This window comes from Stegodyphus dumicola, chromosome 3 (genome assembly GCF_044657685.1).
Source record: "Stegodyphus dumicola isolate Sdum_Otavi_A_Nest chromosome 3, ASM4465768v1".
NCBI classification, from domain to species: Eukaryota; Metazoa; Arthropoda; class Arachnida; order Araneae; family Eresidae; genus Stegodyphus; species Stegodyphus dumicola.
The window spans coordinates 37,601,124-37,627,819 of NC_140770.1; the positions used below are offsets into that span (position 1 = coordinate 37,601,124).

Below are 26,696 nucleotides of genomic sequence, written 5' to 3' on the forward strand. Positions count from 1 at the left end.
GCTAATCTTCCAAAAGTGGAGTAAGTTGGTGTCAAACTCTGTTTCGTTTGTGATGTCAAACTTCACATCGCCGTTTCATTTTGCAGTTGCCAATTGCGATGTAAAATCAAATATTGCCAAATGTAAATGACACTAAATACAACACAAGGATAAATTATTACAAATTAAAAACATCAGTTTAAAATAAATTACAAAAAATTCAAGTCACAAACATGAAACTAAAAACTACAAAAATAAACAAATAAATTACCACAAAAATAATACATACCAAATATCTGTGCACTCGCATAAAAAAAATTGTCAGCCATGGAAATATATTCAAATTCACTAAAAATGAACTCGCTAAAACATAAACTTATTAAAACATACAAGCTACTATGGTCGTGGAATTCAACGTGCTGAACTACGTTTCCTCAACACTTTAAATGTTCTACATCTCTTGGTTGCCACATGCAAAAAACAAAATGAAAAAAATAATTAACTGACCTGAAAAACATTACCTAAAATTATGGTACAGTCAAAAGTCTTTAATCCGGACGTCCATAATCAGGAATGATCTATAATCCGGACCTCAAAGCTACAAACTTTCTGCGCATGTGTCAATGCATAATGCATTAACGCATGCGCATAATACCTTTACACAAGTGCATATGCGTTTACAAAAGCTCTATGTTTGCCACAAGGAAACACACAGCCAGAAACCACAGCCAAATTGAAATTGCGCCAAATAAAAACTCTCACCAAGATTTGTGCTCATCCTCCTTATGGAAGATTAATCACATTTCCATAAAATTCAGATGCCCTATTTCTACGGATATGCAATGCTTTCTTTCCCATCAGCCAGCGAAATCCAAACTTTGATTACGATTCATTATGAACAGAAAAAATATGCATTTAATGCCAGGAGGGGGAAAAAAAAAAAAAAAAAAAAAAAAAAAAAACACGAATGAGGAAAATGAAAAAGAAACTTTTGGATTGAATTCCAGAAGTGCAAATCCGCATATACAATAAACCGAGGTGTGCTATGCACATATCTGTGCTGCCATGTAAATACGTTTTGGTGATATACTGTGTCATCTCAATAATTTTTCATGACTTTTTGGTAGGGGTGTGAATAATCCGAACAACCCCAATATCCTGGAAAGCACTGGCTGAGAATACATTAGTCTAGAGTAGATTTCTGGTTAAGGACAATGTCCATGCTGGACTTTACATCATTGAATTCAAGAAAGCATGGACAAGATTTCTAGCAATTCTAGTCTTATGAAAATCATTTTTTTTTACAGTTATGCCTTCTATATAATTCGTACTGATCTATATTTTCGGTAGCTGAATCTTGTGTAATCATTTTACAGATTTAAAAAAAATTAAATTTTAAACTTTGCTTTTTTATTTGTGGTTGTTGGATGCATAACTTTATATTTGATAACTGCTTGGATGCATGCTTAGTGTGAACTTAGTATGGCAATATCCTAAGTTGCACAACGAGTGAGATCATTGATAAACGCATAAATTGAGGATCTAACTTTGCATATAAATACAGCATGTCAGTGAAACAGGATCAAGGACTGTATTAAAATAAGTAGCAAAGAATGTAGTTTTCATACATGTCAATACACAATAGTATTAAAATAAATGTGCTGCATAACAAGTTCTTTTTCAGACAATGGCTTTATAAAATTTAACAAACTCAGCTTGTAATTGGAAAAGCAGATTATAAAAAGAAATAAAGGATTTCAATTATTGTTCTTCATTTTTTCTGTAACAAAGTATGAAAAGTGACTTGGTGCATTGTGTATGAACATAATTTTTATTTAATTGCCATTTTTGAAGAAGGGTAGGCAGTTTTAGAGCATTTAGCATAAAATAGTATGCTTTGCATATTATTTCTTTAAAATCAGCTCTAATATAGTCAGAGAAAAGTTTTATGTATCAGCATTTTCTGAACTACTGACAGTTTCAAATGTAAATTAGTTACAAACATAAATAAAACAAAATAAGGAACTGTGTGACTTGAAGTTTGCATAAGTCGAAGTACTTGTATTCCTTTTGTCCAAAGTGATTATAAATTTAATTGAATTCTTTTTTTTTTTTTTTCAGTTGAAGTTAAATTTTATGAAGATGATCTTTTTGTTGTGTTCTACGGGTTCGTGGATTTGGAGTAACTGATGATAACACTTAATCAAAATGCAGTTTATTCTTCAGTATTACACAATCCAGTTCCAAAGACGCATTACAGTCATTGAGGAACTACAACAAACATAATCGGCAACACAACCTTTAGGCTATAATGTTGAAGACAGCTTCATGGCAAAGCACTGAAGTACAGCTCCCGACTTGGTCGATCACTCTCAAGCTAATCTCAGAACTCAGGATACTCTACTTCTTTACTGGGTTAGCGTTGACTTTAGGGTACCCCTTGTATTATCGCGAAGTTGTTATTTCATTTATCGCCAAGTTGTTGTCTGATTTATGACAACACGAGTAGTTGAAGCTATGGAAACCCTATTATGACATAATTGTTTGCTGTGAACTTAAATCACGGGAAAAAAATTTGGAAAGTGTGCGTTGGATTTTGGGTAAGGGCTTGTGTGTACTGGATAAGTATGTTGTTATTTTATGGTTTACACTGTAAATTGGCTGAATGTGGTAAGATTAATTTGAATTTTCTGTAGGATTTGGAATGAAAGAGAAAAAAGCATTAATTGTCTGGTGTGTAAATGAAGGTTTACTTAGTAGCCATTATTAAGTGTCTTATTTGAAGGAAAGAAATGCATATGGTTGAACATTGGATATTTTCAAACGGAGGTTTTTTTTTTACTCTTATTTTTGTGAATTTATGTGGCGACACCAGTGTACAGATTCCAGTTCAAATAATTTTAGGAAGTGTTTGGTTGCTGTTAAGAAATTTTGTTTGACTGAAGATGCATAAATACATAAATAAGGTAAGTGGATATTTCCTTCGTGTAGTGCTAAGATGAATTTCGTTTTCTATGTTATTTCATTGTTTGATTTAAAATGTAGTTTATTCAGATTATATATTTTTTGTCGGCTGCTCTTTTGACTTTCCAAGTGAATATAGTTCGATGTGTACATGGACAAATTCAAGGCAGTACGCAATGCCATTTTTGTGCAATTCTGGAATTTTTTTTTTTTTTTTTTAAGTGAAAATAGGTCGATGTGTACATGGATGCTGAGTTTGTGCAATTCTTTGTCTTGTTATTTTGGCTTTATGTAGCGGCGATTTTTACAGAAGCCAAAATGACAAATCAAAGAATTGCTCAAGCTCGGTATCCATGTACTGCCAAAAATTGCCAAGGGGTACCCTAAAATATATTTTTACCCATTACTGAATTCAAAATAAACCTACTCCACGTATAGACAGGATATACATATAGCCTTTAACCTGCCTTCAATAATGTTCTTCGGATAACCGCTGAGAATACATTTTAGAATGTTCTTGCTTTGGCTGTGGCATATCGCTGATTTTGTCACCAAATGCACGATTATGTGCCAAATCTGGCAACCTTAACCTCGTTTTGCAAAGGCAAAACACCGCAGCTGGGCATTTCTCAGCACTATAATTCAGACAAATCTATAGATGTAGTTGTAGTAAACACTATGTAGGTACTAAAGATGATAGGGAGTTGAAAAATTAATGGATTTCTGAAATTCAAATGATTTCATTTTTGTTAGAAAATATGATGCTGGAAAATGCAAGTTTAGACAGAATATTCAAACTTTAAAAGACAGTATCATTTCATGTCTTTTAGGAATCTGAAATGGAAACTCAATAATAAATTAGCAAGCTGTTCATAATGATGATGATTTTAAAAGATATGTTTTTATAGGTTTGTAGAAAAAAATTTTAGAATTTTATCTTTGAAAGAAATAGGGATCTAACTGATATTAAAATTTGCATTTTGATATAACTGTTTTTGTAATTCTCACTAACATTTAAATCCCATCATGGTGCATAAATGTTTCCCATTTTAGTTTCAAGATATACAAGGTCAATAAGACAAGTACATTAAATGGTATCATGTAATAATTTATTTCTGTTTATGTTAATATGATTTGATGATACATGTGTAACAATTAAGAAGTAATATTTTAAAAATAAGCTATCATGAAAAAAGTTATTTTGGCTACTTATTATAACTAATTTTTAAAAAAAACTGTTATGAATGATAAATCACTTGGTGAATTCACTTTAATGCAGCTCAATGACTCATGTGTTATTGTACTGAACATCCTTTCATGACCTTCATTGGAAGGGGCTACAAATTAACAATCAATTAACTTAACCCAACCTCGCTAAGAAGGAATTCCCCTCTGGATGAGAATTCCCGAGTTGAAGATATGCTTTTTAGAATCATGAATTTTTTAATTTTTCCGTGTGCAAAAATTAAATTCATTTATTTTTCTTGATATTTTTTCGATCTGTTATGCATGTATTTTTTTAGTTGAAAAATGTGCAATTTTTGTTTAATATATCTGTTACTGGCAAAGTTTGAAATCTGGCATTCCATAGAATGGCATTGTATATAATGCCTAAAACTAGCCGGCAATGTATGAAACGATTGATATTTCACACATTTCCTAGGCATTCTATATAGAATGCTAAATGACAAACAGGCAAAGTAAGAAATACATTTCTGATTCGTTTTGAAGAACCAAAGCTACTTAACCAGAAGTTAATAAATGATGTAAAAAAGCCAAAATGACTACTAAGAAGGAACCATGGGACTACTGGCCATTGAATTGTTAGTTTGTGATGTTTGTTAAAAACAAAAGTACATTCATTTATCATGTTAAAGAAAGCCCCAGTACTATACAGTATTGCATCACAGATGTTGAGTCATTTCCCATACTTCATGAAAACTCATTTTAGTACCGTACACGGACAGGGTGACAGAATGTTGAAAGAACTTTCAACCAAGTACAAAAACGTTACACTTAATGGTATTGAACTGTACATGCCTAAAAATGTATGACATTACATAGAATGCCTAGGCATTCTATAGTATGCCGGCATTTCATTACTTTGCTGGTAACATATCCATTATGGTATTTGATTCTCTTTGAATTTGTCAAAATGAATGTAGCTTTCATGATTTTTTTTATCATTGTATTTTTATTCTAGCTATCAAAATCTAAAAAGAGAAGGATTGTTGATTCTGGTAATATGTTTCTCTTGAAATTTTTTGCTATTTATTTTATTTGTGTGTGTGTGTTATTTATCTGCTCTGTGTATCAAAAAAGTATTTTCAAAATTACCAAATTCATGTGAGAAATATTGTTTAACCATTAAATGTTCAAATAATCAATTTGCAAGAAGATACTGTAACTTTCTCCCCTCAGCATTTTTTATTGTATGATATATAAACTTTTCATGTAATCATATAATTTCAATTTAATATCTGAATTCAGAAAATGGACTGCTCAAGATCACTGATTCCTAAAAATTTTGAGACTTCATTTCTTTGTATGTACATTCAAGGCAATTTATTCCAGCTTTCAATATCCTAGCCCAAAATTGGTCATTCTTTTTTTAGTTCCTTGTACGAATTAAAGAAAGTATTGTAATCAGAAAAAATTTTGGGTACCGTATTTCAACGAAAATGTCCATTTTGACCACTATCGAATGCAATTTAATGATGTTTTTGCGTGACATCTGTACATAAGGACATAATAAAGGATTCTTTTACCCCAAACGAATTAAAAAATGATTTAAAATGAATTTAGAAGAGGCTTTTTTCATACCACCTGTACATACTTACGTGTGTATGTATCTTGCATAACTTAAATACGAGTAGCTTTAGAATGTGGAAATTTTGTTTATAGGATTGCTATAGCATGTAGTTGTGCACCTCCCTTTTTCGTGCAATCGGCTGCACCAAAAGTATATAAATATATATATATATACAGTAAGACCCCGCTTAACGCGGGGGATACATTCCATCAAAGTAGAGCGTAATGCGAAACAGCGCTAAACGAGGCTATCTTTACATGTAAATATTGGGGTTAGGGGAAGATGGCTAGGAAATTGGTTAGGTATTAAATTTAAAAAGTATGTTTTTTTAATAAAAATAAAACCAAACATTTATATCTTAAAGCCCAAATTAATACCACATTATTATTTCTTGCAAAAATAAAAACAAAATATAAATAACAAAACGAATATTCTTAAAAAAAACAAATAAAATTCTAAGTCAGTCATATTTAGTTAGCCTTCCGCGTTTTCAGTGTTCTGCCTTTTTGTGACAAAAGCATCTAATATTGTTTGCCTTTTTCTTTTGCGTTGTTCTCTTAAAAGTTCTTCATAAACGGATAGAGCATCTCTAACACCACGCCTTACTTTTGAGCTCCTGTCAAAATTCGGATCATTTTCAATGAATTGATCCATTATTTCAGTTATGGTAGACAAACTCCTTTTTACAAACGCCATCGAAAGTTCTTTTTGCTCTTCTTCTGAATCACTGCTGTCAACATTTTTGTTTTCTTCTTGTTCAGTTAATTCCTTGAGCTCATCATTAGAAAGACTAGCCACTGCTTCTTGAATTATTTCTTCGACATCTTCCACATTTACCCCTTTAAAATATGTCTGTACAATACCGCACCAAACAAGAAATACAAGTACACTCTTTGAAATACAAGTACACTCTTTCGGATATGTATTTGAAACCTATCGCTGCATAATATTTCGTGGAGTCCCCGTATGCTGCGAGCGATTTTGTGGAATCCCCGGGTTGAAATAAAAGAGCGCTAAACCGAAACAGCGCTAAACGAAACAGCGTTAAGCGGGGTCTTACTGTATATATATGTGTAGACATATATACCCACATTGTTACTCAGCTCCGTGAGCTCAGATTTTTTATTTTTGTATGTTGGTAAATTGTGCATTATTTGCTTTAAAAATGATTGAATTATGTTGTTCTTATCTTCTGTTGGGGTTTTTATGTCTTTAGTTAACCTGAATGCAATAGTTGTACAATTATCAACAATTTAAAAGTTGTTTCAGTGTGGCTAAATCATAGCAGTCGTATTTGTTTACATTTGAAACTTAGCAGAATAGTGCATTTGTTGCCAATCCAGAGAAACTAATATTCACAAAACAAAGATCTTTTAATATTCTGAATTTAATCATTCTTAATCCATTCTGAAATTATCATTTCAGTTATTAAATTATCCCATATATTAACTCAGTATAGCATCCACAACAAATTAAGTCAGTTTCTACGCCTTCAGTGTCTTTTTGCCAAACGAGACCAAAAGTAAACTTTTTAGTTTTGTGCACTGAAAAACGATTCTAATTTTGATTGTAAAAATTGTTCTTTAAATTGTTTTAATTATTTTTATGTTTTATATTTTTCAATTTTTAATAAAGATATTGAGGTTTTATGTATTTTACCTTGCAGCGAAGTGTGAACTGAATTAATTGAATGAGAAATATATCTCTAATGAAATTCACAGAAATAAGTTTTAATGAAATGCAGCAAAAGATGCATATAATTTAATATTCTGTACAAGAAAGTTATGTGCTCTACACACCAGATTTCCCCCCCCCCCAATTTAGATAAAAAAAGGCACTGTATAAATTATTTACAAAGGGGTACAACATAAATAATGATTTGGCCTTCTGGAGGCATTGATAAAGACAGTACTCACTTTTTCTCCATTGCTTCCAATAACAGCAACTGTCAAAAGCCAATCCACTATCTTTCTGCTCTAGCCATGCCTTTCATTACCAGTTACAGTCGGATATTATGAGCCCTGAACATGTATTTTACAAATTTTCTTTTCTTAGTTCCTTTTGAAATGTTTTGTTACAAGCCTTTACTGCTAATAAAAATCTGTATATATAAATTACATAGGATACAAAATATTTGTTGCTTCTGCTCATATTCCAAGGGTAGTGCAAAAGAGGTTTCCACATTTCTAGAATGATTTCGATTAAGAATTTTAAAAAACAAGTATTTTGGAATAAAAATATTTGGCAACAGCTTATTATTTAAAATGAGAAATATCTTCTACTACTTTTAAATTTCTTTCAAATTGTTGCATGTGCACAAGCTGTAGATTGAAGAGTTTGTTTTTGCGCTTCCCGAAGAGAAATATTCCTATTTTATAATTCAAAAACATTGTAAAATGCATGGCATTGAGATTTCTTTGTTCTAAATATGCAACATTATAAACTGGAAAGGGGAAAACTGTCAATCATTACTTCTACATGGAAAGATGACTCCAAATGAATACCCAAAAAATATATATATTGTTTCCGATGTTCCTAAAGTTAAACTGTTTGTGATAAGAGAAAAATCTGCTAATGTAGAAATCAACTGTAAAGTTTTTAAACACATCTGTAGCAACAATAAATGAAATAATAAACTAAGATTTACAACTTTCTAATGTTGCGTGCCTCTAACTAGCACGCAACCTAGAGGTGACTGTGAAAGCTTGTATCAACCACAGAGTCTTATAAAGGGTTTAAGTCCCTTTTTATTCAACGTACTAAATTACAATTGCGTCCTCTTGACGCTTACAAACTGTGCCAACTAGGCAGTCAAATAAAAATAAAAACCTGAAAGGAAAGTAAAGACAATATTCTAACTACGAGGCTCTCTAAAATAACTAACTCACCGCGTTTTACAAAATACCGCCGCTAATTCAGCAGACTTGAAGCTCACTGGAACAATTGCAACTACTTCCCGCCACGCACATAGGCCGCAACGCGGGGTTCTTTAATTCTCGATTTCTACCTCCGCGCTCGCGAAGTAAGAATAACTCTCTCACCGAACTCGTTTCCTTCTATTTAAATCATACTACTTCCGCTGATAATTTGAATGCTTGCGCGTTCTACTAAAATTTACATATTCTGGCATTGGCAGTTCCAGGGGAAAGTAAGGCTTGACAGGAAAGATAGTTTAAACTTAAAATAAATGTTAGTTAAAATAAATATAAACCCTACATTTGCCGCTGCCAGAATTTGGAAAACTTGGAAGCAGGTCCTACAAACGACCTGTTGTAAGTTTATCTAATTCTGAACTAACTGGCAAAAGCCTCGTTTACACAAAAAAATCTTATGTAACAATTAAAATTCTGTTAGTCGTTAAAAAGCTTTCTTCTTACAGCAACTTTTCCTGGACTTCATCAATCAATCTTGGTCTTTCCTTCCAGCATCTGGAAGGAATAAGTATCAGTATCTTTCTACATACATTATAATTTACACTTTCTTGACACAATAAATTTTTGTTTTTAACGTTTCGTTTTTCTTAGTTATTGCTTACTTCACATTCATTCAATTTTTCAAGCATTAATTTAACTTTACCCTGGCTCTCCACCATGTGTGGTGTCAAACGGGAATATTCGTGTTTTAGTCTTACAACACTTCCCCTAACCACCATGATTTGTTAGAATTCAACAACCAAATAGACACACCTTACTCGACATTCTACAACTCAATGAGCTACTTTAATATTCTTAAAAATTCAAATGTAGGTGGAGAACCCTACAAAACACATTCATTCTAGCTTCCCCCTCATTCATCTTTAAACATGCAGGCTTTCGCTCTAAAGCATGACTTTACAGTTTAATACTTAAATCTTGACTTTATTGCTTTTAAGCATTCACTTTTAGCATCTACAATTTTATGCTTCTAGACTAAATTCTACTTTTACATAACATGCAAGTATTTACATACCTTTACAAAAGTTTAATACATATGCTTTTTACAATTTACCATAAAATGAATAAGAGAAAATAAAATTTTACTTTACTCATTCTTCGCCAAGCTGGCGGCACTGGAACTAAAATTCTTATTAGTACAAAAATACGAAGTTATTTTTATCTCCGGCCAAATTTTGGCTTTAACATAACAGAATTAGTCTTTCGACCAACAGAAAATGCTTGTTTTTAGCTTTTACACTTAAAGAAAATAATACTTTTGCCTTAGCTAAATAAAGTAAAACAAAACTAAGTTTCAACCGAGACATATTGACTTTCGTCAAAACATAGAACTTCGTACTTATGCATAACATTTCGGAACAAAAGAGAAAAAAAATTATAGAAGGTTTTAACTTATCTTTGAGTTTTCGATGCTTGAAACTCCGTCATCCGTTTTTGGCAAAATTGATCCCAAGTTAGAGGTTTCATGGATGTCAATCTTCTCCTTATTGATCTCCGAGTGTCGTCCACGTTGCTTTTTCTTTTGCGTCCTCTACATGCTGGCCTCTTGGCGGAGTAATCGTCTGGTTGTTGGCATTTCCGTTTTTCCCTGGGACGGCTGGTCTTGACGTCCTCCGGTCTGGAGTCCTTCTTGAATTTCTTCTGTTCGTCGTATTTTTGTGCCTCCTGTTGCCGTTTCAGTTTCCGGAACGGCGGCCTTGCTGGCGCGTGACTCTGTGGCCGTGTGCGCGTTCTCCTTGATGTGTAATTTCTCCTGCCATCTTTTATAGGTGGTGTTTTCGTCTTTACCACGGTTTCTTTACCCGGTTCATCTGTATTTTTGTTTTTCTTAAACGCCGGAGTTTGAAAATCCTTTTTTCTTTTTGATACCGACGTCCGGGTTGTAGAAGTGCTAGGTCTCTCTTCAGTTCTCCGTTTCTTGGGTGGTGGAATAGTTGTTGCAGTCTCTGGCCCTTCTATTTCGTTTAGACTTGAGTCCTGCAAGAAACTTTTAAGGATTTCAAAATCATTTGGATTATATTATTTTTTCACCTGGTCGGGACTTGCTTTACAGATTTCCCCTCTCTCGTTTTTAAGATATAAGACTACTCCTTTGATTTCCTGAATTACATAGGGGCCTTCAAACTTTGGAGCTAGCTTTGCCATAAAATTGTCTGGGGCACTTGATAAAGAAAATTTCCGTTTCAATACTTTATCCCCAACTTTAAAATCTGCTTCACGGCGTTTTCTATCATAATAAATTTTCTGCCTATTTCTTGCCGTATCCGAAGTTTTAAGCGCCTGATCAATTAGCTTTTGCACGTCCTTTTGTTTAAATTCCTGCTCTCTTTGTTGCACAAAGAATAATTTATCTAAAGGCGTAATTAACTTTCTGCCTAAAAATAATTCTGCTGGAGTTTTTCCCGTAGTATCATGATCTGCCGTTCTTAAAGCATAAGCTAATTCATTTATGTAGCCATCCCAGCGCTTGTGATGTGTGCTAACGTAACTGCGAATTATTTTTACAATGTTTTTATTAACTCTTTCTGCTATGTTAGCCTGTGGTCTATACGGAACCATTTTGATATGGCGTATATCAAGTCCGTTGCATATGTTTTCAAATATTTGACTAATGAATTGTTTTCCGTTATCGCTAATGACTTTTATCGGTGCACCGTATTTTAAAATGTATCTGTGTAAGAATGCATCTGCGACTGTTTTGGCTGACGCGCGTTTAAGTGGAACAATTTCTATCCATTTTGAAAAATGATCTACTATTACTAAAAGAAAACGATTTTTATTTAACTCGCTCTGGGGGAAGCGACCAAGGAGATCTATGCCTAAAATTTCATTCGGAAATGTAGCGCGAATGCTATTTAAGTACCCGGCCGGGCTGTAATTAATATCATTTATTAACTGACATTGATTGCAGGACCTGACATACGCCGTTACTATTTTGTATAATTGTGGGAAATATATCGCCTCGCGTACCCTTTTTAAAGTCTTTTGACCCCGAGGTGGCCCGCTGTTTTTTTTTCGTGCAACTCTTTCAAAATGCTCAATCGAAGCGAGGCTGGGATGACTGGCTTATACTCAAGATTTTCGTCCGTTGTTTTCGTATAGAATAATAAATTATCTATTATTTCATAGTTTTTTGCTCTATTTCTTATCGCATCGATATCTGTGTGCTGAAAGCTTTCGGGGTCTTTCAAATAAGCATAGATATTTCCAAATTCAGGATCAGCTTTCAGTTCAGTAATAACCGTATCTCTAGAATCTAAAATTTTTGAAGTCAACACAGCGCATTTAAGTTCATTACCTTCATCGTCCAGTTTTATACGAGAAAGTACGTCAGCTACATTGTTTTCCTTACCCGGTTTATATTTTATTGTGATATTATATTCTTGGAGTTTTAAAGCCCATCTTATTAACCTGGGCGTTAGGTTTTTTCCGAGTAAAGTCTACCAACAGCCGCATGATCCGAAAAGACTGTTACTGGCGATTTCCCGAAATAAACTCGAAATTTGTGTACAGCCATTAATACGGCTAATGTTTCTCTTTCTGTAGCTGTATAATTCCTTTGTGTTTGATTCAATGTTTTACTAAAAAATGCCAGCGGATGGTTATTTTGCATAAGAACCGCACCCACCGCATAGTCTGATGCATCTGCCGCAATTTCCAGGTTTTCATCCCCCTCAGGGAATTTTAAAACAGGGGCATTAATAAGCGCTTCTTTTAATCTTTCAAAAGCTGTGTTCGCTTCCGCTGTCCACGTAAATTTACTCTTTTTTCTTTTGATTACTAAGAGTGGTTCAACAATATTAGCGAAATCTTTTATGAAAGATCGATAGTAAGAACATAGTCCAAGGAAAGACGAAAGTTTCTTGGCGGTGTTGGGCGGTGGGAAATTCTTAATAGCTTTTATTTTTGAATCTTGCGTTTCTATCCCCTTTTGCGAAATTTTATAACCGAGATATTTAAGTTCTTTAGTTGCGAACTTGCATTTTGAGGCGTTAATTGTAAGACCGGCCTCTTTTAATAATTTAAAAACTTGTTCGAGGTCATTAATGTGTTGTTCCAACGTATTACTCGTTATAATTATATCATCTAGATAAATTAAGGTTGATTTTCCTAGGACAGGCTTTAGAACAATGTCCATAGCTCTCTGGAATGTTGATGGGGCCCCACACAACCCAAAAGGCATGCGTAAAAATGCATAAGTGCCCGATTTTGTTATAAACGCGGTTTTATGTATATCTTCGGGTCTCATAGCTATTTGATAGTAGCCAGACGTTAAGTCCAAAGTAGACATATATCTCGTCGATTTGATCTGTCTAATGATCTCGTCTATAACCGGCAAAGGGTAAACTGGAAATTTAGTTATGCTATTTAGTTTTCTATAATCGATAGCAAACCTCCAAGCCCTTTTATCCGAAGGAGGAAACTCGTTCTTTTTCCTACATAGTACGACTGGACTCGCGTATTCACTATTTATGGGCGTTATTATTTTATTCTTTAACATCTCCTGAATATGTTCTTCGATTATTACGTCTTTTTGTTTGTCATAGCGGTAAGGTTTAGTCCTACAAGGTTTTTCGGCATTTAATTGAATCTTGTGAGTCACGATCTGACAGTTTCCCGGTTTTTCTGAAAACAAATGAGAAAAATTACTCACCACTTGCTGTATTGCTTTACTTTCCTGGTCATTCAAATGGCTAAGGTCCAATTCAGGTGTCTCCGCAGGTTCCACCACCCTCTGGTCCATCTCCAGCACCACGGAACTATCCTGAAAATCCAATTTGGCCCTCGCGGCCCTTAAAAAGTCCATACCTAAAATAAGAGAGTGTTGCAGGTGTTTCACCACAAAAATTAATACTTTGAGATTTTCCTCTTTTACCTGTACGTTTAATGATACTTTCCAGATGCAGTGACATGTTTTTCCTTGCGCCGCTATAATTTTCGTATTTCTGGTTTTAAAGAGTCGTATCCTATAAAAATTCTTTTTGAAGAACTTTTCACTCATGAAATTTCCTTTTGCTCCTGTATCGATGAGGGCTTCTACTGGTACATCACCAACCAGGACTTGTATAATTGGTAGCTGTGAGTTTTTTACGATGACTGTATTTAGATGTCTATTTGAGGGTTTTTCTAAAACTTCCGGGGTCTGGACCCTCCCTTTCACAGGCCCCTCTAGTCGTTTAAAGCTTTCCTTTCAATCTGTGTCTTCTGGGTACGCGGATGCTTATTTTCAAATTTTCTTTTTGGGCCTTGACCTTCGAGTTTCGATGCGTTAGCTTGATATTTCTTTCCCCCATATGAGCGATTTCCATTTCTTGTTTCCTCCTTCCTTCTGGTACTTTGAGAATATGTTTCCCCTCTCGCTCTTTCCGCGATTCTGCGATTTTGAAACTTCACCGCCAATTCGAAAAGTTCCTGCAATGTGGTTGGGTTTCTAATTTCAAAGTAGTCTTGGACAGCGGGTAACAATCTTGGTAATATTTCAATAATCTCCGCATCGGGTTTCTTGCCATACAGCATATCCGTTAGCTTGATTTTTCGTAAAATAAAGTCCGTCAATTGTGCTGTATCCCGTTGATAGAAACTATATAGCTCGGCTTCCAGCCGTGCGCGATCTTTCACTATGGGGAAGGCCTTTACTAACGATTTTTTGAAATTTTCAAATGTATACGTCGGGCTTCCAAATTCACCTAGTAGAAATTTTCCTATATTTTCCCACCATAGCGCGGCCTGTCCTCTTAGTGCTGATGTGGCAATATCAACTTTTTGTCTTTCAGGCACAGGATAGAGCTGAAAGTGATTTTCTATACCTTCTAAAAATATGGACACCGAATTTTTTTCGTCGAAATAGACGTTTGGCTTGATTGATGCTCTCAAAGTCTGGACCAGGTATCCAAATCCTTCTAATTGCGTTGTCATTTCTTGGTGTTGTCCAGCGGCTTCCATCCAGTTTTCGGCCATTTCAGTTCGATAAGTGTTCGGGCGCCAATCTAATGTTGCGCGCCTCTAACTAGCACGCAACCTAGAGGTGACTGTGAAAGCTTGTATCAACCACAGAGTCTTATAAAGGGTTTAAGTCCCTTTTTATTCAACATACTAAATTACAATTGCGTCCTCTTGACGCTTACAAACTGTGCCAACTAGGCAGTCAAATAAAAATAAAAACCTGAAAAGAAAGTAAAGACAATATTCTAACTACGAGGCTCTCTAAAATAACTAACTCACCGCGTTTTACAAAATACCGCCGCTAATTCAGCAGACTTGAAGCTCACTGGAACAATTGCAACTACTTCCCGCCACGCACATAGGCCGCAACGCGGGGTTCTTTAATTCTCGATTTCTACCTCCGCGCTCGCGAAGTAAGAATAACTCTCTCACCGAACTCGTTTCCTTCTATTTAAATCATACTACTTCCGCTGATAATTTGAATGCTTGCGCGTTCTACTAAAATTTACATATTCTGGCATTGGCAGTTCCAGGGGAAAGTAAGGCTTGACAGGAAAGATAGTTTAAACTTAAAATAAATGTTAGTTAAAATAAATATAAACCCTACAACTTAAAAAGCTAAAAAACAATGTTCAGTAATTTTTGCCAAGGCATGTGGCTCAATGCAGAACAATTTGTATAACTTTGTATGAAAATTATTCAGCAGGAAATAAATGGAATGATGGAGCATGCACATATCTAAATGACTTTAACAAAAATATGTCCATTTATTACTGAAAACAAAGATAAAAAATTAAAAAAACCTGGTTCCTCAATGCAAAAATGTTTCAATAAGGTGTTTAGGATTGTCGCATGATTCTTTTACAGTGGGAAATTAAAAATAAGAAGAGTAGAAAAAAAGTGTTTAAAAAATCAACTCGATGTACCATCAAGAAAAAGTTTTACGAGTTTTACAGAAGAAATACCCTTTCTTTATCCCAATGTCTTTCAAAGGGTGCAACTTCATTAAGGGAAAGCAACAAGTCATATTTCGAAAAGTACTGCTGCATTCCTTGGGAAATGAAGACTGATACGGGTATTGCATATACAGTACAAAGTCTGAGATCTGGACTCATCAGGATTTCTGCGATTCCAGATTTGAGATATTTCCGGATGTTAGATCATCAGTTTAAATCTAGTAAGATGGCATGTAGAAATTATAAAATTAAAAATATGAAATGGGAATCATGAAATAATGAAACATTTTTCATCCAAAGGGTATCAAAATTTACAAAACAAAAAGCTTAATATTTATTTGTTTATTAAACATTTCTTTCAATGTAAGTTGTTTAAATTGCTTTGTGCTAGCACTTTCTCTTTAATTCTGTAGACAGACATAATTTCTTGTTTAGTTACATTGTTGAAGTCCTGTAATTGCTGTGTTGAGAATCCCGACTAACTTGTCAATCAAAATTTTTTCGTTTTCAGTAAATTCTCTGTTGCTTTCTTCAGTATCGGTAGCCGTATTTTCTGGATCTAGAACCGTACTACAGGTTTCACCCTCCATTAATTGATTGATAATTGAGGACATTGTCATCGCAATAAAAAACTTCTTTTATATCTACCACATCTCCACATTTCTTTACAGAATCCGTTAATTGGAAAATCTCACCTTTTGTTTGTGATATCCAAAAAATTTTTAAATTCGCGGCTATTATCATAAAATTTAGCTGTCATTCACTATGCATATTTGGCTATGTATCATGATATTGGCAACTAAAGGCAAGTTGTTCCGCTAAATTTTATTTTGCTTCTATCGTGCACTGAGATAAGCCTGAATTGTATTAGTTTAGTTATTTATTTTACTTATGTCTATTTCTTGCACATGCTTATCTGAGTCCAAATAAATAAATTCCCACATATACTAAGGCTTATTGAGGGCCAGCGCCAGATATCTTACTGCCTGATGCAGTCTCTGTGGGTATTAAATTCTGCCAAACGCCTCCTTTTGTCTTCCCTAAATTTTGCTGCGGTCATATAAGCCCTGGCGCTGGTTCTGGGTTTATGTGAGTAATAAATTGGTTATTCTTAATTCAATAGCACTAAAAATAAGAAATTTTTATTAAATTTTTCCTCTTCGGCGTTTCTTAGCATATTGAACTTAAATCTCTAATCATTGCCAAGCGTAATGTCAACATAAAAGGTTACTGTATTCTTTATTATTCAATTACTATTATAAAAAATTGTTTAGGCATTGCTACATGAGTCATTACTCAAGTTGTTATGTGTTGATAAACATGCGGTGATGAAAGCAAAATGTAATAAATAATTGGTGGTCAGGAATACAAAATATTAGTAGGTGTAAAGTCAACGATGTATCTATGTAGAATATTTCAGTTTGAGATGTATGCAAAGCAGATATGCATCTACGGAGCCAAATTATTGATCATACAAATTTATGCTAAAATGATTGTTTCATCAATAATGAGATTTTTAGTGCCGAAGTGAAATTAAGAATCGGACTCTCCACATGTTTTATTATGCACGGGGGTGGGGGAAATCACAAGTGCATGCTTAAAGCATACACACACACACACACAAAAAAAAAAAAAAAAAAAAAAAAAAAAAAATTAAAAGTTGGTGCCTGTTCGGATTTTAGATCATTCTGGATATTGGACATCCGGATCTCGGACTTTGTACTGTATACGTTTTTAACATATTCAAAGTTTTCTGATGATTCATCTATGGGTTAATGTGCCTTTAGTCGCCTGAAAAGAACTCTTTCTAAGTGCAAAGCTATCACTGTTGATGGACTCTGGAAAGTAGAGGAAAAGGATTGGATATCAATTCCCCAGGAAATTTTACAAAAGCCCTTCTATCATGGAAATCACAATGCATAGTTGTCCAAAAAGAGGGTATCAGATCGAACATTAAAAGGAATACATTTTAAACATTAATTAAAGGTCCCTAAAATCATTCTAAAAATGTGTAAACATTCTCTGTAGCAGCATATACTGTAAGTAAAAAAGTAGTGTTGAACACTGCTACTGAATACAATTCATATCTGCTTTTTAATCACAAAAGTTCTTATTTTTCCACCTGTCCCTGAAATGATATGCACAATGTAGTTCTTCCCCTCTCATTTTTCTTGCAGTAAAATTAATGAAAAAATAAGAATATTACACAGGTAAATGCAGAATTACAATTTTTATAATATCATAATTTGAAGTGTACTGTAATAATCTTCAAATAAATACAGTAAACCCTTACCTAATGTTTGGTTTACATAATTGATACATTGTGCATAGGGCAAAACTGCATTCAGCAAATTTAACTTTATGAAAGAATTTAGTTGAAAGAATTATGTTATTTTGAGGTTTCCACTGTAAGAAAATCCTACAGCGATCATAAACCCCTTATTAAAACTTTTTTGCATTGAGGAACCAGGTTTTTAATTTTTTTTCTCTTTGTTTTTAGTAATAAATAGACTTTCTTGTGACCGTTATATAGATAAATGCATGCTCCGTCATTCCATTTATCTCCTGCTGAATAATTTTCATACAGAGTTATACAAATTGTTCTGCATTGAGCCACATGATTAAGAAAGTATGTATAATTTGAACAAAGCTAAATATTGTTGTAATTAAAAGAGAAAAAAATAAATGTTAATTGGAAGGATTTTTAAAACTACTTAATGCATACAAGATGCAAGTATTTGTTTTAAACACTGGTGATTTTTATTTGGGTCAATTACTGGTGCAACTCTCTAAACATTTTGTGGTAAGAAGTGCAAAATTTTTCATCTCTTATTAAGTGACCTTTTATTTCTTCATGTGGGTCAACCACTTTTGCAAAATCAGACAATTTATCTCATTTTTTCAACAATTTGCTTAAATTCAAGCTAAAGGAGCATTATCTTTTTCTTCCTTATCACTGCTTTAATGAGTGGTTGTGTTATAAGATTAGTTTTCGATTAATTTTTTGGCTTCTCCTTCTTCCATATCTGAAAATCCTAGGCTTCCAATAGTAATAATAATATTGCATTTGGAGTTTGTGTGATTTCTTCGGCTTGATTTTCAGTGGATGGGAATCCTTTAAAATTCTTGAAAACTTCTGGCCAGAGATGATGCTAAGAAGCACTCAATATTGATGAATCAATCACAATCACTCTTCAGTCACGTATGAATAAAATTCTAGCATTGGATAATTTAAATGGAGGCAATTAAGATAGCACATGTATGTGAAATCGCATTCTGCAAATCCGCACTAGGCAAAGGTGCAGATATTTGCTGTAATGTGTATAAATGAATAATGAATACACAAATAAAAATGAAATTTCATCATATAACATAAAGTAAAATAAATGTAGTGACTTTTATAGGACTGTTTAATTATATATATATATATATATATATATATATGTAAGAAAAATAAAGAATATGTAAAAGATTAAATTAGCAGCAAAAATTAATTCCCTTCTGTATTCTAAAAATAGTAACCTCTATTTGCACTGCGTCATTTCGAGAAAAATCTATCTCATATGACTCTTACATAATTCTGATGATGTAAATGAAACTAAAACAGCCAATAGTAATTTTACAGCAATATTAATCATCCAATCAGAATGCATTGAGAACCAAAACTAACTAAGTCTGAATTCAGATTTCACTCTAAACATAACACACTTGCTTTCCACGCTTTGGCCTAGCTGGACTGCTGTCTGTCTGCTGCTGCTTTCTTGCTACAAAGTTTTAAAAAATGTAAACTTTTTCAAATAGGCACAATTGATGTGCCAACTTGATCATGGCCACAACATGTTTACTGAAATAAAAGTTAAATTAAATATACCTTGACTGCCAAATTTCTTATTCCTTGTGGATCGGCATTTCAGCATTCTACGGCATCAAAATTCTAGCTGTTCATTGTGGATACAACCACCTGCGTTCTACTACAGAATCTATTACACACACATATATATATATATATTTAAGTTCGTGGGATCCACATAAAATAACTAGTTATAAATAAAAAAATGATTTATATTTTCTCATGTCCTTATGCTTGCTTTTCTAGATTCTGAAGAAGATCCTATTCCAAAATCTGCAAAGCAAGGTATGCTGATATAATGTTTCTTTCTTTTTGTTACTTAATACTTTCTTGTTCATACATGTTTTAAATGTTGTTGAGCTGTTTACCGAATTATCAATAAAATCTTATTAAATAAATGTATATACATGTGTTGAATATCTGAAAATGAGGGGGTTTTGACTTTTAAACTTTAACTCAAACTCTCTAGGTGCTGGACAATAACTCTCAAAATAAATAATATATAATAATCAATAGTGAAATTTCTATAAAGGCACATAAATATCTTTTTATCAATAAACCCTAACATATGATCTAGTTGTTAATCTCTAGTGGTTAATATAATTAGGCGTGTTGTGAGGACCTGTGTAAAAAGGAATGAAATCAATAACACCAAATTCATGTTTTTTCTTAAAAGCCTCTGGCTCAAACAAATGGAGTGACATGACAGCCCCCCCCAAAAGATAAATACACAAATGCAATTAAATTTTAAGCAAACACATTTATTAATTTCTAGAATAATTCAACATACAACAACTGGGTAACTGATCAGTTCCTTCTAATAAACCTTAAGATGAAAAATAACACATATCTCATTCAAAAATTAACATATTCATATTAATTTATAAGTTTACTATTTATAAGTTTACTATTTTTGACATTCAGTAGCTCACTAATTGAGCTGGTAAAACAAATTTTTAAACCTTCATTTACAGACTTAAAAGTAACTGGTCATTATTCAAAATATTCTAATCACTTAGTAGTTATATAAAATAAATGATTTACTTCTATGGAATTAGAAAAGATAGAGAGGTAGACAAATTTTAAAAATCACTTACAGATTTTCCGGAACATATAATTTTGAGGGGAGTGTCCGAATTTCCTATTCACAGAGCAAGTCTATTTCCTTGAGCCAACACCTTGAAAAAAGGTTAATAAACTAACGCTCACACGTTGAAGTCCATTCTGCACAAGAATTTCTGGAAACGGGGTGAAGCCTTATTTTTTAAACTAACTGCTGGATCAAGGATAAGTTCATTCTTCAGGAACAGATTTCTGTACGAAATGTATATCAGTAACCACAGGTGCCGGATAGTAACAACGAAACGTCGATCTGGAACTTCCAAGTGTCAGGCATATTCACTTCGGGAATGTCAAATTTTAGGGGTCGGAAAAAATTAACTGGAGATTCGGATGAAGAGGGAAATTCTGTTCTAAATTTTCTTGGTAGGTTTGGCTCCATACATCTCGCACTAAAGTAGTAATCAGCTCTCAGTCAAATGCTCTTTGAAGCTCGTGCACGTTTCTCCAGACATCTTGAGAGGAAAATGTTCCTTGCATCTCACACAAAACTTTTAAACATCTACAGTAAAGAATGCAAGCTCTAGAGCAAAGAAAGATGCAGCCCAAGCTCTCTTGCTCAGGCAACCAGCCACACGGCAAAGTCGGCAGCAGGGCAAGACCCCCTCTTTTGCTTTTTCTGTATCACATCGCCGCTGCTCGAAATCACTCTATACCAGACTCCAAAGGAAAACCATAACTGGAGCCCGCTGGTACATGCCATTTGTAAGAGCAAGGCTTCAAGCCCCCATGCTCTTTCTCCTTTTGAACTCTTTCACTTAGCAGCTCAAATCTGAATCAACAGCTGGCTCTCGCCCCTCAAAGGGGAAGCCCCACCATACTTTCCACTTCTCCTTTTCCTTTTAGCTCAAAAATCAGAATCAGAAAAGACTTCTTACATTGTGCAGCCTCTAAGGTAAACTCGGTCTCTCTGCCCCCGTAACTTCATAGGCTTACAAAAAAATCATAAAATTAAATTTCACCAACCCCAGAATTTTTCTTTATCTTTAACAGAGAAATTTCTTCTCCACAACAAATCAAAAACAAGAAAAATCTCACTATGCAACCGTACATCTATACTTCAGGAAAAACGTGAAAAATAGACCCCCAGCTAACAGCGAAACTAACGAAAGGAAACTCCAATTACCTAAACTTACAAGAAACCCCACTGTTCTGAAGGAAACATTGCAGATATAAAAAGCGGTAGCAAGTGAACATGAGAAAGCCAATTTTATGACTTCCTGCCCAATCTACTAAACCCTCCCCCCGCGAAGAAATTCGACAATTACCTTAACTGCCATCAGTCCTATTGTTAAGTAAAAGGCCATAAACATATTCCTTAAGGTCTATTCGTAAATGTTTTCTGTCTTTGTTACAGTTTCAAGAATAATGAGCTAAATAAAGCTTTAACAATTAAAGAATACTCTTTTTACCAGTTTAAAATATACATGAGTGCAGATAAAATTACTTGAATAAAGATAACGTAAACATTAATATAATTAAAATTCGTGACATAGCATTCCGTTGTGATACTGAAAATTAACATGTTGAGTGCGGCCCTGAATTTGCTGTCCTTTCCATTCAGCCGGCAGCGAGCTAAGCGTATTTTTGTTTAGAATGTTTCAATACATTTCATTAAAACTAAATTTGATCACATTTCATTGAGACTATATTTATTTTTAACTTTAATACTGTCGGTCCTGCAGACCGACACCAGCCAAACGAAAATTCGGCCAAGGCACTGGAATTTTTGTTTCTGGGACTGGCCACACGGAAAGTTCACTGCGACGCCAGCCACACGAGAGTTCACTACCAGTCCCCAGGGACCGCCACTGCACTCAACGTGTTAAAGGTTTTAACTTCTAAACTTAAACCTTAAAACTGACTTATGGTGCCGGACAAACTAACTAAATAAAATAATAAATAATAATCAATAAGAGTGAAAAACTATCAATCACATAAATGTCTTTTATCACTCAACCTCAATACATAATCAAAACAATTAGTTTAAGTGGTTAGTACATTAGGGCGCATTGTGAGAACCCATGTAAAAAGGAAAAATCATTAATACCAAATACAGTAAAACTCCATGTTTCTTAAAAGCCTCCCGGCTCAAAAAATTGAGTGACATGACAGAAAAAAAAAACACTAATGCAATTAAATTTTAAGCAAACACATTTATTAATTTCTAGAATAATTCAACATACGATAACTGGGTAACTGATCAGTTCCCTACTAATAAACCTTAAGATGAAAAATAACACATATCTCATTCCAAAATTAACATATTCATATTAATTTATAAGTTTACTATTTTTGACATTCATTAGCTCACTAATTAAGCTGGTAAAACAAATCTTTAAACCTTCATTTACAGACTTAAAATTAACTGGTCATTATTCAAAATATTCAAATGGGGTGAAATACTTTTCGTAAAACTAATCGCCAGATCAGTGAAAAGTTCGTTCTTCAGGAACATATTTCTGTGTGGAACATCTAGGCGTCGAGAACCACAGGAGCCGGATAGTAATAACTACACATCGATCCGCAACTTCCAAGTGTCAGGCATATTCACTTTGAGAATGTCAAATTTTCAGGTTCAGAAGAGGTTATCTGGAAATTCAGGTGCAGGGCAAAAATCTGTTCTAAATTTTCTTGGTAGATTTGCTCTAGACATCTCGCTCTAATCAGCTCTCAGTCAAATGCTCTTTGCAGCTCGAGCATATTTCTCCAGACATCTCGAGGAAAATGTTCCTTGTATCTCGCATAAAAACTTTTCCAACATTTCGCAGAAAAGAATGCAACCTCTAGAACAAAGAAAGATGCAGCCCAAGCCCTCTTGCTCAGGCAACCCGACTGCATGATAAAGCCAGCAGCAGGGCAAAATACCTCTCGTTCACTTTTCTCCTTCACATCACTGCTGCTCAAATCACTCCATATCAGATTTCGCTCCGACAGGCAAGCAAGACCCGCAAGGGGTCAAGCCCTGCCACAATTTTTCCTACTTTTTTTTTTTCCATTGAAGCCCAAAATCAGACTACTTCTAACATTGGGCAGCCTCTGAGGTAAACTCGTTCTCTTCAGCCCCGAAACTTCATAGGCTTACAAAAAATCATAAAATTAAATCTCACCAACACCAGAATTATACTTTATCTTTAACTGAGAAATTTCATCCCCACAATGAATCAAAAACAAGGTGAAATCCGACAAAGGAGTCCTGGCCATCTGTACTCGGGAGAAACGTGGGAAATAGACCCCCCAGCTAACAGTGAAACTAACGAAAAGAAAATCCAATTACCTAAACTTACACAAACCCCCATTATCCTGAAAGAAACTTTGCAAATTTAACAAAGCGAAAACAAGTGAACATGAGAAAGCTGATTTATGACTTCCCACCCAATTTAGTAAAATTTCGAGCGCAGAAATTCGACAATCACCTTAACTGCCATCATTTCTACTGTTAAGTAAAAGGCCATAAACCAGATGTGTACTCGTAAAAGTTTCCTGTCTTTGGTACAGTTTCAAGAATACCGAGCTAATTAAAGCTTTAACAATTTAAGAATACTCTTTTTACCAGTTTAAAATATACATGAGTATAGATAAAATTACTCGAATAAAGCTAACTTAAAACAAACATTAATATAATTAAAGTTTGTGACATAGCACATGCATAGAAGGATAGATATATGCATAGTATTTAATTTAAAAATGGACTTCTCATTTAAGAGTTTATCATTTTGTGCATATTTCATTGGCACTATTTGATTGCTTGATTCCTATGTTGCTGTATTTTGTGCAAGAGATTAATAGACTTGCTTAATAGGGGGTGAGAATTAATTGTTTGAAAGCAGTAATGGCTTTATTGAACCATTTACAGAGAGCAGATTCCGAGCATAGTTACATTTTGTGTATTGTCTCAATGTTATTTTAATGTTATACTGTAGTAAATAAGAATTATATTGCCAGAAGTTTAAGAACAAACAAGTTAAAAAATAGAAATGTCACATGATGTTTGACATTTCCATTTTATATCAAGTGTTTTTCAAATCTGGGGCATGATTTCACCCAAAAGACTATGTCTGTAACCAAAATTATTAAATGTGGAACTCTGAAAACTTGCATTTCTTTATCTAGTCTCTAAAAAATATAAGAATTAATTTCAGAAATAGAGAAAACAGTTTTAGTCTCGGCAATATTAATTCGAGAGAAAGTGAAAAAAATAATATGGTGAAGTATAACTTCTGATAATTTTACTGCAGGGTTGGTTTTATTAGCTAAAAATTCAAGCAGGTTTCTTCAGACAGTAATTATGAGTGCTGACACAAACATAAAAACTATAGTCCCTTCAAAGTAATAACAATATTATTATTTTGAATGGATATTAAATATATTTTCTTCTGAAAAATAAGAGATTTCCTGTTTTCTTACATTAGAGAAAATATCAGAATAAGCAGCAATTCACAGATGAATCATGTCTATCAAAATTATATTATTTTGAAGTACTTGAAATTTATATGTAAGTTAATTTAAGTGCTGAAAAAGAGTGTTTTGGGGGGGGGAAATTCAATGTCACTTGCCTGATTTAATGCCTACTGATTCCAAAAAGGTTCTAGAATTTATCAGGAAACTGAAGCCCATAATGGTCCTAGGCTTAGATTCTATTTCAAGTTGCATGATTAAAAACCTTTCCATGGTGGTTATTGTCTGGATTATGGTCCTTATTAATTTCATACATAGAAGAAGTTACTTTTCCGACTGTTGGAAAATTACAGCAGTCACACCCATTCCAAACCTGAGACAAAATTTAAATCTACCTATCAACTACAGCCCCATTAGTCTGCTCTTCATAAAAGTCTATGAGTATGTCTTACTTAAATGCCTGAATGAATTCAACTGTGACCAAAACTTGATTATCTTGGAACAATTCGGCTTCCAGCCTAAATATTCCAAGGTATACCAGTTACTTGATATAGTTGAATTCATTCTAGAAGGCTTTCACAAGTGAGAAAAAACTGGAATTATCTATCTTGACACTGCAAAGCCTTTGATAGAACTTGGCATGATGGGCTCATCTACAATTTCATGCAACTTGGTTTTCAGCTTATTTGATTAAAAGTATTATCTGGTACTTGTCCACAAAGTCTTTTCACATGCGAGTTAACCATGAATTCTCCTTTCCTCACCCAGTCTATGCTGGCATGCCCCAGGGCAGTTTACTTGGGCCTCGAATGTTCAACATTTATATTAATGACATTCCTAAAGCACTAAGTATCTATCTCGCTTTCTATGCAGATGATGAGCCATCATATCTCGGCATTCTAACACTCCCCATTCCAACACCACCATGATATCTACATCGCGGATTTACCTTTCAGCTCTTGAACTCTGGCTCAGAATGTACAAAATCTAAAATAATGTTGCTAAATATGTCACCATTTTGTAAAGAAACATCCCCAATTTGGATAACGTATTTCTCTTTGGTGAGCCAATCCCCTGGGTTCCAAATTAGAAGTTTCTAGGAGTTATACATGATTCTGAATTAACTTGATATCTTCACATTTAAAAAGTTATTGCAAATGCAAACACTGTCAAATTGAGTCTGCACCCTTCCTATCCTAGAAATAGCAACCTGTCATTTTTAAAGAAGATTTTGCTCTGCAGGCCTATGATAAGGCCGATTCTCATTCTAGTCCCATTTGGGGCTCAGCTGCACTGGCTAACAGAAAACATATCCAAATTTATCAGTCTAAATTGCTTAGGCAAATTTTCAATGCTTCATTTTTTGTAAGGAACAAAGACATTCATAATTATCTCCAAATTATGCTCATCTCTCATTTTGTTTTCTTTTTTTATGATCCAGCTATTGCATCTTCTAGAAAGAGTTTAGTGCAGTTCTCAATCAAAATTCAAAATAAAAAAAAGCATCTTTGGGATTACCTTGGGAGAAGGTTGCTGATCTCGGAGAAGGACTTACTTCTCCAAGGTCGTTAAATGAGCTTGAACAAGGATTACTCCACATATAGTCGTTATTTCCCATTTCACTGACTGACAACTTGATTGACAGCATGGAACATCGCTGCCACTAATGTATTGCAGCTAGGGGTGGACACATTCCTTATTAGAACCCATTTTTCTAATAGAACCAACCCATTTTTACTCAA

General features: G+C 34.0%; 1 protein-coding gene across 2 annotated transcripts in view; it reads left to right on the forward strand.

Moving 5' to 3' along the window:
- Positions 1-26,696, forward strand: part of Gnf1 (germ line transcription factor 1) — a 203,990-nt gene that overhangs the window by 6,196 nt on the left and 171,098 nt on the right. For both annotated transcript variants that reach the window (XM_085812770.1, XM_085812769.1), the window contains exons 3-4: positions 5,147-5,183; positions 19,684-19,722. In XM_085812770.1, coding sequence (XP_085668896.1) covers positions 5,147-5,183; positions 19,684-19,722 — 76 coding nt within the window. The remainder of the gene's footprint in view (positions 1-5,146; positions 5,184-19,683; positions 19,723-26,696) is intronic.